The sequence below is a fragment of the Condylostylus longicornis genome, unplaced genomic scaffold (genome assembly GCF_029603195.1).
Source record: "Condylostylus longicornis isolate FDR11 unplaced genomic scaffold, ASM2960319v2 ptg000022l, whole genome shotgun sequence".
Taxonomy (NCBI): domain Eukaryota; kingdom Metazoa; phylum Arthropoda; class Insecta; order Diptera; family Dolichopodidae; genus Condylostylus; species Condylostylus longicornis.
The window spans coordinates 6,408,891-6,422,823 of NW_026577991.1; the positions used below are offsets into that span (position 1 = coordinate 6,408,891).

Consider the following 13,933-nt stretch of genomic DNA (forward strand, 5'->3'; position numbering starts at 1 on the left):
GCAGACCACCACAAAAGTTTATTTTTAAACCAAACGAGAATAAATTTTAATTCCAAGATCAAAACAAAAACAAAATCACCACCTTATATACTTCAAATGTAGTTATCAGAATGAAAACCAAAAACAACAATGAACAAAATCAACACAGCTGATTGACTGACACAATATAAAAGATGAAAAACAACAACAAAAATTATACGAATTGAAATATGACATTATAGTCAGCGACGCATACTCTTTCAATTTATTGAACAATGAAGAGAATTGAACGTTCAATATTGAATGTTGTTTTTATCAGTGGTGAGTTGTTTTTAATAAAATTTTAAACAATTGAATTTTTGAGATCGACTAAATTAATCAAAAATAAAATTTTTTTTTTTCTTATAAGTTCGATATTAATGTAAAATATTCAAAATTATTAAAGAAATAATTAATATTAATAAAAATTATAAGAAACATTTTAAACAAAGCGTGAATAATTTATACAAAAAAAATTGGGAGTTTGAATATTATGAATAATTCGAACCATAACTTTGTAAATCCTTGAATTTTCAGTAACGTTGCAAATAGCTATTCTAATTTCTATCGCATTTCATCTAAAACTCAAAAGCTTCTTTTTAAAACCAATTTTGTTTGACATAAATTATTTGCTGCTGATATTGATTTTGAAAGATGAAAACAGAACAAGAGCAATTTTTCGCGGTGAAATGTCAAAATATAAATTAAACAAAATTAACTCCGCGAATTAAACCCACAGAAAATATTATTTATTTCATTTAATCAAGCAAAAATTTGGTAAAAATTAGTATACACTAATAATTTTTGCATTTTTAGATTCTAACAGAAAATTATTGTTCAATTCAAAAATTATACATCAATTTTCTTTTTATAGAAACAATTTTAAAAAAACTATTATACTATAATATATATGCAAACAATAAATATGTGCTTATACATTATTATTATGCATTTAATAAATATTTATATATATATGCATTTACGAATAAAGATTAACGTTTCAATACATATTGTGCTAAAAATTCTGAATAAACAAAAAATAAAAAATTTCACTTTCAATTTATTCGTGATTTGAATAAATTTACATAAATATGTATATACATATGTGTGTATGCACTACAGTACTCAATTTGATATTAAATCACATAAGAATAAAGAAAAATTTAGGCATTCTTTAATTAAATTTTTTGTTTATAATATCAATCAAAATACTGTTATACTATAATAATTTATAAGAAATTTGTGAATATGGCAATATTGTAACAGATATGTGTGAAAATTATGCCAGATATGTGTATCTCTACAACGAAGTTTTGAACGTTTAATATGTATAATAATAAATGGCATAATTATAAAATTAAATAAAATTTTATTTTATTTTATTTAATTATATTTATTTAATTTAAGTGCAATTTGCTTACATTATACATAAACATACAATTTCTCATACTTTACAATAAAATGCGTAAATGGAGGAAGTATACGTCGGATATTGAAGAAGTATACGTTCGCGCAACTGTCAAAAATTTAATTTATAATAAATATTGTGAACACTCATACGAATTCAGATACTATGTACACATATAAAACTTTTATACTGCAAATATGTGAAAATTATAATTTTACTTATTGCTCATTTAGTATAAATATTTAACTTTTATTTTCACACAAAATTCACATTATGTAAATTATTTTCTTTACCGAAAACAATTAACAAAAATTTGCAATGAAACGCACTTTTGATTTTTCAGGAAGAAAAAATTTATAAATTTGCCTTGAATACTAATAGGTAGAAGCAATTTTATAAAAAATAATAAAAGAATTGATTTTCAAGCGCGTAACATTTTTAGCTTCACGTCTTCACAAGTTAAATTTATAATATGTATGTGACACATATCACAACACTTTTGTTTTCGGATATTTAATAATTATGCTGATTGAATTTGTAATTTATATCATATTGCATATATTATATACCTATTTCACATAATGTAAATAGTGCTGCCTATTAAAAGTCATAAAAATAAAATACTATCTGTTTTATAGTTTGAATTTTATCTCAGTGTCCCAAATGATCTCACAGGCAAAAATTTTGTACATATGCACATTCGAAGTGTTTAAGTGTCTGTCAGCGAGTACATGTGGGAACTTGCAGGTTGAAAATTGAGGGTATAAAAACGCAGAATCAAAATACATCTTTCAAGTTTGATAGCAATAAAGAGTAATTTGCCGAGAATTAAAGCTAAAGTAGCAGAAAACGTATGTACCAAATAAATGCAGCTGATGAAGTATTTAAGCAAATAAAAAATATTTTAGATGTATATGTAAAAAAAATTTTAATATACCGTAAAATTTTGTATTATAATTAATATATATGTTTACACGGTCACTTTCTCATTAATGACTGACATACCATTGACATATGGTATGGAACGTATATCAATCATTGAAGAAAAACTTATTAGTTTTTGCACCTTCAATGTTTTTCGAATCAATTTTATGTCCACATAAACTTTAATTGATTTAAAGCCGGCTTCACTGAAGTTAATCAAAAAATTTTGCTTACTTGACTTTGAATGCTAATAAAAACTTGAAATGTAATAGCTAAAAATTATTTTCAAGCTGGAATAAACTTTGTTATATACTTGACTTGAAATTTCGATGTACGTATTGTACAGTTTTAAATAATACAGATTTGAGCTTTCATTATACATTTATATGTCATTTTCAATCTTTCAACTCTCGCTTTCGTCATGCAGTCATTTTTTAAGTCAAGTTAATAATTTTACCAGGTCGACTTGATTTAAAAATTTCAAATCATTTTTGTGAGCACGAAATCTGCTCACAGTTGACTTCAAATTGCATATAAACGCAGTAACAGTAAAAACTTAGTTTGAGTGTCGAGTTGATTTCAAGTCAAGTACAGTCAATTTATTGCGTAGTCGAGAAATTTAAAAAAAAAATTACAAACGGCAACACTGTATATATAACAAGAACTAGATGTACATGTATGTACACATATCAGTACTTTAAATCGAATAAAATTTATAAAGCAACAAAGTAAAATTTTTTGGTTTTAAAATTGTATAAATTAAATAGTTTTTTTGTTTTATTAAAAAAAGTGATGGTGCACGCATTTGAAAACACTCTTTTAATGAAAATAATAATTTTAAATATTTAGTATTCAAGTGATATTAAAAATTTTATTGGAATAAAAACGATTATTTGACTTTAATTTCCTTTTATGGAGGGAAATTTTATTCATCAAGCTTCACCAAAAAGGTATGTTTCTGTACCCACATACATATTATAATTACATTTTAATTCAAATCATGTTTAAGCAATTATGCAATGTTTTAAACAGGTGACATACTCTGAACTTTTAAAGAATAATAACTTCGAGAGAAAGGAAAAGTTAATAATTGTGGAACTAGAACACAAGTAAATATTATTTAAGTGTTCCACCTAGGTGCAATTACATAATTTCTGGACCCTTTTTTAAAAAAAATTGTAAGAAATAACCAATATCTGTATACATACTTTGCAGTATGAATGGGTAATAAACGACCTTGTGAAAGTAGAAGAAGTTAATCCTGCAATTAAATGTTTAATTATTTAAGCAAAATCGCTGGGATATTTTGGAAAATGTGTTTAAATATACTACATAAATATATGACTTTATGTACCTACTTACCCATTCAAGGATTACTTCATATTGCACATTTTGTCAAACAAGGCAAGTCGTTTAAGTAGGTGATAGGTGCCAAATTGTAAACTTTTCTTTGAAATATTTATGCAGGTAAGTTGTAAATTATGAAACTAATTATTAAGTATGTATCAATTCTTATTATTATAAAATATTTTTAGAAACTACTTAAGTATAGAAAATTGTCCTAATTTAAAATGTGAGAGCAAAACTTGTAAAATCTATTAAAAATCACTTTTCGCTTTGTTGGATATCTACGTAATTATCGTAAGATGTATATATAGAGGCAACTAACTCTTGTTTGTTATTATTTCGAATCGGAATAGTTATTTATTACCTATATTACAAGATCTGAATTAATGCAAATTCATAATATGTATATAGATCTGAATCTTAATACCTATTTTAACATTGTTAACTCTTTTCATTTCCCAAAATTGAATTGACTACAAAATATCAATTTGAAATTTAAAATAAGAATTAATTAAAGTATTTGCATTTTGCACGCATTTTTGTATTTATTTTTATGTATTATTGCATAAATTTTTCAATAATTTTCTTTTATGTATTCTATGTTTAAGTGAATGACTCGTTTAAATCAAGTATGACTGTATAAAGTTCATGTAACTGCAATGTATTACCGAATTGCATAATATAATAAGCAATTTAAAATTCATACTGGGTTAACATTATCCAGCGACTAGAGCTATGAATATACATAGATACAATTATTACATGCGTTTGCGTTACGATTTGTTGGGAAGAATAAAAGTGTTCGCCTAAATATATGCAATTTTTTTTATAATAAATTTAAATATTTTACTCGCATTACATTATTTTATTATATAGTTAGCAAAGGATTAAAATTAAAATTAAGTTCTTAAGTTATTTTGAATTTTAACATTAATTTTTTTTTAACATTTATTCATAATTTATTGAAAAATTGTAATAAATTTTGATAAATTGTTTTTTTTTCAAAGTGGTTTTTGAAGGCATTTTAGTGGATCCAGGCATTTTAGTGGATCCAGGCATTTTATGGAAATAATTTTGTTAAGCAGACCGTCAGAATTGTTTTTAATAGTTTTAGCAGGTTTTAGTGTGAAAAACGTTTTCTGAAACAAAGTTTGAGAATTTTGAACAATTAACAATTTTGTTGAACATATTTAAATTAGAAATCATAGGGTGTCCATATTTTAGAGCTTAATATTCATTTGTATGCTTAGTTGCTTATTATACCAGTATACTTTATTACTACTAGTTCCATTGAATTACTCAATTTTAGTGTTACAATGATAAGTAAATAAGTTTGCTGTTTTTTAAAATTCCAAATTATTGTATTGTATCTTAATTCTGTCTCTATTATATTGTATAACTTCATTTTTGCTACATTTTATAAAATTTCTGCTTATATTTTTTTTTTCGAAAATCAAATTTATGTGTGGTTTTGAAATTTTCAATGAGCTTCTAGAAAATAATGAGATCAATTTTATTAATTCAGTTTATCGTTCGCGTTTTCGCAATTTAAATTTCACACTAACTACTATTTTCCTGTTGAAATGTTCCAAAATTTATTTGTGTATATAAGAAATTATAAATTAGATTCTTCGACATAGTGCTTCGAGGCCAAACATGGATTTTAATCAAAATAAAATAAAATAAATGAGCAATATTTGATCCTGACTGGTTAAATCTCGATAAAAAGTAGTAGAAAAATTATAATTCTTGCTAATTATTTTTATATTTTTATTTTAATTTATTTTCAATTTTGTTTGTATGTAAATACATATTTGGCTTCACAAAATATTTTTCCTATAACATAATAATTAAATAATTATTCTAATATTTATTAAATATATACAAATTAGATTGAAAATTTATAACTTAAAAAATTAACTATATTATATACAAATATAAAATTAAATTCAATTTCAATATTAAATTAAAATATAATTATTAATATATTATGTACATATTTAAAAAGCATTATTTTATAATTACACGCAATCCTAATTTTAATTTCATTTCTTATGTCGTTTAATCATTAAATTATATGTAAGTATGTATTATTAATATGGTCCTTTTGGTGGCCCATATTCTGATGATGGTTTATTTCCATTCTTATATCTAATAAAATATACTTCTGGTTTACTTGGTTCCGTTGGTTCTGGTATTGGTATATTAATTTGTTGTGGTTCTTCTGGTTTCTTAACTAATACATATACTAATGTTTTATGTTCATCTTGTTGTTGTAATGGTATTTGTGGTACTGTTGGACTTGGTTGTACTGGTGCTTTTATAAATATAATTTTATAATGTTTTTTAGGTACTGGCATTCTAATTGGTTGACTTGGTGCCCATTCAACTGGTTCTTCTGGTGGTACATGTACATAAATATTTTTTGTTACCAATCTTTCAGCAGGTGGTGGACCATAAATTGGTCTTGGTGGTCCATAAACTGGACGTATTTGAGGTGCAGACGGTGGTAAATATTTTTGTGGTGCTGGTGGTTGCGGTTGTGGTGGTGGACCATATTCCTTTTGTGGTTCTGATGATGGAGATGGTGAACCATATTCAATTGATGGTTGTGATGGTGATGGTGGAGGTGGTTCTGGACGTCCTAATGTACTGACAATACATAATGATAATAAAATCTGTAAGTAGAGAATGAATTGAAAGTAAAAGGGTTTTTTTGTAATCCTTGTGTAAATCTCATAATATTCATTGATTTTTTCTTTTTTTTTGATATCCTTTTATTGTTTAATTCCTTTTTGTTTTTTATTTTACATTCCTTTTAATATGATATTGTTATTTTTTTTTTTACTTACCAAGAGTTTTTTCATTTTGAATTTATTTTATTTACTTTTTTTTTTAGGTTTTTGCACGATTATTTTTGATTATTCCGTTTCTTTTTTTTAAATGTTAACTTTGCGAATAACAAAAAAAAATTTGAAATCGAATTTTTCAATTTAATTTTCGATTGCACTTGAAATACGATTGATACTTGAACAATTGATTGCATTGATTTTTATACTCATGTCCACCTACCACTTAAAAACCTACCACCTTTTTCTCTGCCCTTCTTCATTCCTTTTTATTATTTTACTATTTTTACTTTTTCGTTTATCTCTTTTATTTTTTTTTTTCAGTGTAATTTTAGTAAAGCAACGAAAATACTTCGATCTTATATTATGCATATAGTTTGATTAAAGCATTTTTGCATATAATATGATATTGCAGATGAAGTATAGATACCAATTGCATATATACCGTTATACCATACGGTAATGGAATACCATGGGTTTATTAAAAATATGTGCTAGCACAATATATATTCAATTTGAATTTGTAGATTTTTAAAAGTGTATGTGTTCCAGCATGTTTTTATGATCGCATATGGCACGTACATACTTTGTTTTCATATGAAAAACAAAAAAATAAGAAATGGCAAAAAATGTAAGAAATAAAAGTGAAAAAGTAAAAAATAGCAATAAAAATTTTCGATTCGGAACTACTTTCGCTATGTACTTACATTTTTAATTTAATTTTTGAATTTTATTTTAGTTTTCTTTTATTTATTTTATTGTTTGAATAAATCAAATAATTTTGTGTAGCAATAATATAAAGAAAAAAAAACGTGTAAGTACCTGTAACCGAGGGAATAATTTAGTTTAGAAATCCCTAAGAGCACATTTTTCCTTTATATTTTATTGAATTAGTAAAATTTTCAAAATTTTATCCACAACAATATTGCAATCCATTGTTTTTTAAAAATCAACTTTATGAAGTGAATAAAATGTTTGAAACCAGTCCTTAAGAAATGAGAAAAAAGGAAATAGTGAAAAATTATGCTTATGTTGTAAGTATAAATCTAGTAATCAAGTTAAAATAATAATAATTAGCTTTAAAACAAAATATTCTGTTTTATTTGTAGGCTATATTGGATTATTTATGATATAAAAAGGAAGATAAAATACAGCTTTCACCATCCAAAAAAGTATTGAAGATACTGGAAGGGGATATTTTAAAAAGTAGTAAAAATATGTTTCTGTTATACTTGAGAATTTCATGCTGTATTTGTAACATGATCCAGATATGATGAAAGAATAATATGCATGACAATTTATGGAAAAAGAAATGGAAATATTTTGTAGATATTTTTATAAAAAGCTATGCTTTGCATCATATTAATTGTTTATCAGCTACATATGATGCTCTTTACAAAATATGATGGAATAAAAAATATGTCACAACGTTTACTTGTGAAAAATTATCAATGGAATTAACTAGAACAGGCCAGCTTCCTTTTTTCAGAAAACTTTCTCAGTGAATCATGTACAAGTTTTCTTTTAATTTTAAACAAGCAATTAAAAGTTCTTTTCAAATATATAAAAAGTGAAGAAAGCATATATGGAAAAACTGAATGTTTCGTAGAACTCGTTCTAATGATGTGGAAAAAAATTGAAAAATGATTCAAGACAGTTCTGAGAGAATGTACTGGAACTTACAAAACTATTTTGTAAATATTTCAAATAATGTAGTAATATCAAAATATTTATCCTCCCAATTCTTGCAATCACAGGCACTTTTGGAAAAAAAAATACGAATTGTGATTTGGAAAGTAAATAGAAAATTAGACGGAAGAGCTAGATACACGATTAGGTTACTTAGTTTAAATTTTGTTAGAATTTTTAAATTTTATTTTAATTGTTAAATTTTTGGTCTTAAGTTAGTTAAACTAAACATTGCGTTTTATATGAAAACTTTGATGAATTTAAGGAATTTTTAAAATTCGATTTATTGGCCAAAAATAATAATATTGCAAACATGATTTGATTTACATTGTAAGTGACTTAATTTTTAAATTTCATTCGAAATATTTTTTTCGGAAATATAATGCTAAAAATCATTGGAAAACAAGAAAACAAAACCAAACAAAACTGCATACAAATGAAGAATTTTTTTTTTATTTATTTTTGCATATCTTCGATTTTAGTTGTACTACACATTTCATTTTTTTTTTTGGTCGAATTTTAATTAAAAATTACAATTGAAATTGATTGGTTGGTATTCGTTAGCTAGTATATGTATTTTTATTTTTCATTCATATTCTTTTTTATTTTGTTTATTTTGCACGATTTTGATAAAGACATCCATTAAAACCAAAAAAAGAAAAACATTTTTTTTTATAAAAACGATGACAACGTGCAGTGCAACGTGCTTTCCAATCACTTGCATTTAATAAAATTATATTAAAAGAAAAAATAAAAAACATAGTCTTCAAAAAATTCAATGCGATAATATTTTAATTGAGGGTGCACTTAAACAATGTGCCCATTTACATATACGAAAATACATGAATGTCTGCTTATGCATATAAGGTATAAAATATAATAGTTAAATAAAAATTTTTTATGATTATTTTATATTACATTATATGTACAATATGTATATAGAGTCTGGTCTGGCATTCATTAGACATACTTCAATTATTTTCAATCTTTCTTGTATATATCAAATTGACTCAGCTTAATAAAAAATTTAATTGAATAAAAGAAAAATATTTTGGATGAACATGTTGTATGTATGTAGATTATTAAAAATTTTCCAAGAAAGATGATGTAATGTGTTAAGCAATTTTAAGTGCATTTTGTACAAAAATTTATTATTTAGAATACACGATATTTTTGTAATTTTGATTCATCCGTTTGCATTTTGTATGATAACGTAAAAGAACACTTCCAAGTGTCCAGAATGACTGCTTATTAGGTACCTATGCAGCATTCTTTTTTATTTATTATTCTTTTTTATTTTTTCAACAAAACTATTGTTAATGAGTCAGGAAAGTACTACTGTATTACTAATAAAAATACTTGTACTTATCATTTTTTTTTTTTAAATTTTTGATATAAATTTAAATTATATTATGTTTATTTACTTTCACTTCAATTTTAGTTCAAAAAATGTATATAGGAAACCATTAAAAGTAAAACAAAAATTATAATTCAAGCATTTATATGCGTGGTTATGTTACAATTTTATGTAATATTATTAAGAATTCATTTTTATTTTGGCTCTCTTTTTTCCTAGTATATAGTATTGTAGGCAGTTATAGTGATTTATTAATGAATTTTATACAATTTCACGTTGTTGAATATTATGAAAAAAAAAAATTTACGTGACTATTATTAAGTAATTTTAGTTATAAGAAAAAGTTGATGTAAATTATGTAAAATATGTAATATGCTGTTTGCGCTTTTCAATTAATTATTTACAGATCAATAGTACTGTTTATTAAAAACTTAATCTTTTAAAAAATTAAAATAAGTATTCAATTAAGATTAAGGAAATCCATAAAAATATAATGTAGTCATTATGATATAGAAATTATTTTATGTTAGACTAAGTTTTTGTTGTTCTAATTATTTCTGTAGCTTGAAAATTAAGAAAAATTTCCTACATGGAAAAGCATATTTTATAGTTTTGTAAAATATAATTACGAATTATTCTAAATTTCTTGCGAGTTGAATTTGTTGAAAAATTAGCAATTTATTATAATTAAAAAAAACCAAATTAAGACCTTTTTAAACCTATATTAAATCCAACAAGTTCAACTCCTTTTATAATACATAATATGTAATTTTATTATTATTATGTAAGCTTTTTTTACATTACCACCTATTTTTAATTCTACAATCCAATTAACACCAGACCTAATAAGACAATTTTTAATTAAAATCACATTATTTGAAATCAGTCTATTTACTTGTGCATCTAAGTGTAAAAATAATCAAATGATTTAAAAAACACGACTAATCAATGTGAAATTTACTGAAAATTAAATCTTAAATGTTATCTACAGATATTGGTCAATACAATAATCATTGTGATAATGAAAAATTACTTGAAATAAATTGAATTTAATCTATTTTTTTACTAGAAACTTTTTTTTTGGTTCTCTCCTTCTGAGAGTTCCCTTTTTTTCATATTAATTTTTTCCCAACAGATTAAAAATCAGAATATACATGATTCTAGATCAATGTATTACACTATGTAAATAAACACTATAGTATTGTGTAAGGGCGGTTGATGTAGAAATTATGACGAATACTTTATTGTATTTATAATCTAGGTAACTTTAAAAGTAATAACTTAATATTTAAGATGATTCAGTAAAATTTATAGGTTTTTCTGGTAATTTTAATTTGTAATAGTTCAAAGCTCGTCGACATTGTTAAATATATAAAATTGTAAGAGTTTCACTTCAAGGTGAACGTTTGTTAAGAATTTTTATTTCACTTGTTAAGCTATATTGTACTAATTTGATTTATAATAATTATTCTAGCTTAATAATTCATGCCAGTTAAGAATATGTCAGGTTAAGAATATGTCAGGTTAAGAATATGTCAGGTTAAGAATATGTCAGGTTAAGAATATATCAAGTTGAGAATAAGTTTAACAACTCTTTTTATTATGAAAAAGATAGTAAAGAACAAAGATTAAAAACTTATTTAAACTTCCCTATAGACCATCTGTATTTAGATATTTCAAATTCCAATATACATATGTGTATATGAATCATCTTACAATTACGAGGAATTGTGGTAAACCTATGTGAACTTCTTTCATGAATTCATTCATGCTTTATTGCTTTTTTTTTAAATGTTTGATTGGTTGAGTTTTTATTTCTTGTCTTATTATGTATGTATATCATTTACACGGCTATTTTGTGTTCTTTTTTTTTTCTCCATCAATACGTTAATCCTCTTAAGGGCTACGTCTTTATTGAACTTAATGGAATTATTGATGAAGAAAATAATAAAAAAGTAAATTTAATAGAATGATATGGGAAGGACTTTTAAAAGAAAAAAAAAATTAAGGGAAGAAGAAAAAAATTTCACACATATCCGAACATACACACATAATACACGTTCTCATATAGCAAGAGAGAGAGAAAAAAAAAACTCAAAACAATTTTCCTTTTGTGTCATTTTGTTTGCCTTTGGGGCAAAAAAGATTTTTCAAAATGAAATCTTTGCAAGTTTCTTTGGACTTTCCTTGCTTTTTTTTTTTTTATCCAAAAAGTTTTCTTATTTTAATCGGAGTCAATATTTAATATGTGTACGAGATTTTTTCATTTCTAAAAGTATTTGTTAAGTGACCTGTAAAGAGTATCTTTTTTTATTGTATAAGAATATACAATATTTAAGATTAAGAATATATTAAAGATTAAGAAAGTTTAAAGGAAAAGAAAGAAATTGACACCGGAATCTACAATAATATTCTTCGAAAGTTTTGCATTGCAAATTCTATAAAGGTTGAATACTCCTACGAATACGCTTGAGTAAATAAAAAGAATAATAATAATTATTATTAATTTTAGTGAAACACTAAATTTCTTTTTGTTATTTTGAATGCTAAACCAATACTTGTGTTAAGATTTTGTTAGAGAATTCTTGAAATCATTGTAGTTAAAAATTGGAAGTAGTTCGGCAATGTGGGCAAATTGTAAATTAAGGTTGCTGAGTAGCTATTAGTATTGATTATGATTGAGTAGCTATTAGTTGGCTGCCTGATTATGATTGAGTTAAGTATAACTAAGTTGTACTAAAGACGTATGTAATATAAATAGTATAAAAGTCAATCAGGTCGGCTTGAAGAAAGTCATTATATGGTAGACTTATTGTAGTTCATGGTAGAGATATTCATAAACTCAATATTGAATTAAAATATGATTTCAGATTTAAATGATTATTAATTTTTCCAATAAATCTCGGCAATATATTTTGATGTCTCGAGTTATTACGAGTTGATATTGAATTATCTAGCCAATGGTTGACCATATTTAAATATTTTGTTTTCAAAATTATATGGCACTTGAGTATACACTTCACTACTAGAACATTTCTAAATTATTTAACAAATTTAAATTTATTAAAAAATATCTCTAAATCTTATTTAAAGGATATACCAAGTGTTAAGAAACGAACAATATTCTCAAAAAAAAAAAAAAGAATAATAAAAACTTTTTTTTTATTATGTGACAAAAACGAAAATTAATAAAAAGAAAAATAAAAGTTTATTTTCTCAACCAAAATATATTCCATTGAAATCTTTATTTTTCCTTGCTCCTAAATAAGCATATATGGTGTAAGGATGCAAAAGAAAAAAAAAAGTACAAAAATAAAAATAAAATAATTTTTTTCAATATTGTTTTTAAATTGCTTTATTTCTCATTATTGCTTTTTTTTTTTGCTACTTGTTCTTTCTTTCTCTGAGGTCATTTTCAAACCATTTTATATGAGTTTATTCCTCCAGTATTCCAGTATCTGGGGTTTTTTTTTCCTATTTCTTCTGTTGTTTGATCTTGTAGTTTTTTTTTTGGTAAAAAAATTAATCTTAGATATATGGTATAGGAAGGTAAATTTCAGTAGAATTTACTTACCACATTGTCGGTAATTTTCAACATATTATTTGTATATTGGTCGCTGACTGATAAACAAATTTTGTTGTCGTTAATTTGATTTGGATTTTACATATACATAATATGTATATACATACATATGTATATAATGATAATATAGCTGTTGAGTAAAGAACTTTTTTTATTATGTGATTGTGGTTAAACATAAATTAATTAATTTAGGTTTTTTTTTTTTTTTGTTTTGGGTAAAATTGGTTTGGTAACTGAAGGGATTTTGATTTTAATTTTTTTGTGATTTATTGTATTGATTGTGAATTAAATTTAAAGGTATAAAATGTATATTAAATTTTAAATTTAAATTTTCAATTGGAATATTGTTAAAGTATGAAAATTGTTAAAGAATTAATAAAATACGTAAAAACTACCGTGTTTGTGTTAAATTAGTAGAGAGCTGCTTCAAGAAAATCACTACCATATTGGATATTAAATAATAGAGGTGGACTATCAAGAAAATAATGTTTCGTTAAAATTTTTTACTTACACTTTTAGAAACTAAATTTATGTATAGATTTATAATGCGAAAAATTTACATTCGCCTCAACTAGTTGGAAAAAAGTAGGTTATCTTCTAGCATAGTACTAAATTGCAGTGCCTTTGTTTAATAAGAACTTTGCTTATACTGTAAAGCAATGATTTTAATAATGTAGAATTGTAATTATAGGAGCTTTTTTAAAAACTATAACAGCATGTAAAACATTTTAGAAAATTTCGCGCAACCTATCACATTT

General features: G+C 24.1%; 1 protein-coding gene across 1 annotated transcript; it reads right to left on the bottom strand.

Moving 5' to 3' along the window:
• Positions 1 to 5,790: 5,790 nt before the first annotated feature.
• On the bottom strand, positions 5,791 to 13,190 carry LOC129606957 (uncharacterized). Its single transcript, XM_055517607.1, has 2 exons — positions 13,167 to 13,190; positions 5,791 to 6,375 (listed from the first exon to the last, which is right to left on the bottom strand). Exons 1-2 carry the CDS (start codon positions 13,188 to 13,190, stop codon positions 5,791 to 5,793), a joined length of 609 nt encoding a protein of 202 aa, XP_055373582.1.
• Positions 13,191 to 13,933: the final 743 nt, after the last annotated feature.

Bases quoted from the DNA above. Each gene is read 5' to 3' on its own strand.
- LOC129606957 (XM_055517607.1), bottom strand. From the start codon at position 13,190: ATGTTGAAAATTACCGACAATGTG. The intron at 6,376-13,166 runs GTAAGTAAATTC...CTCTACTTACAG, and splicing joins TGAAAATTACCGACAATGTG to ATTTTATTATCATTATGTAT.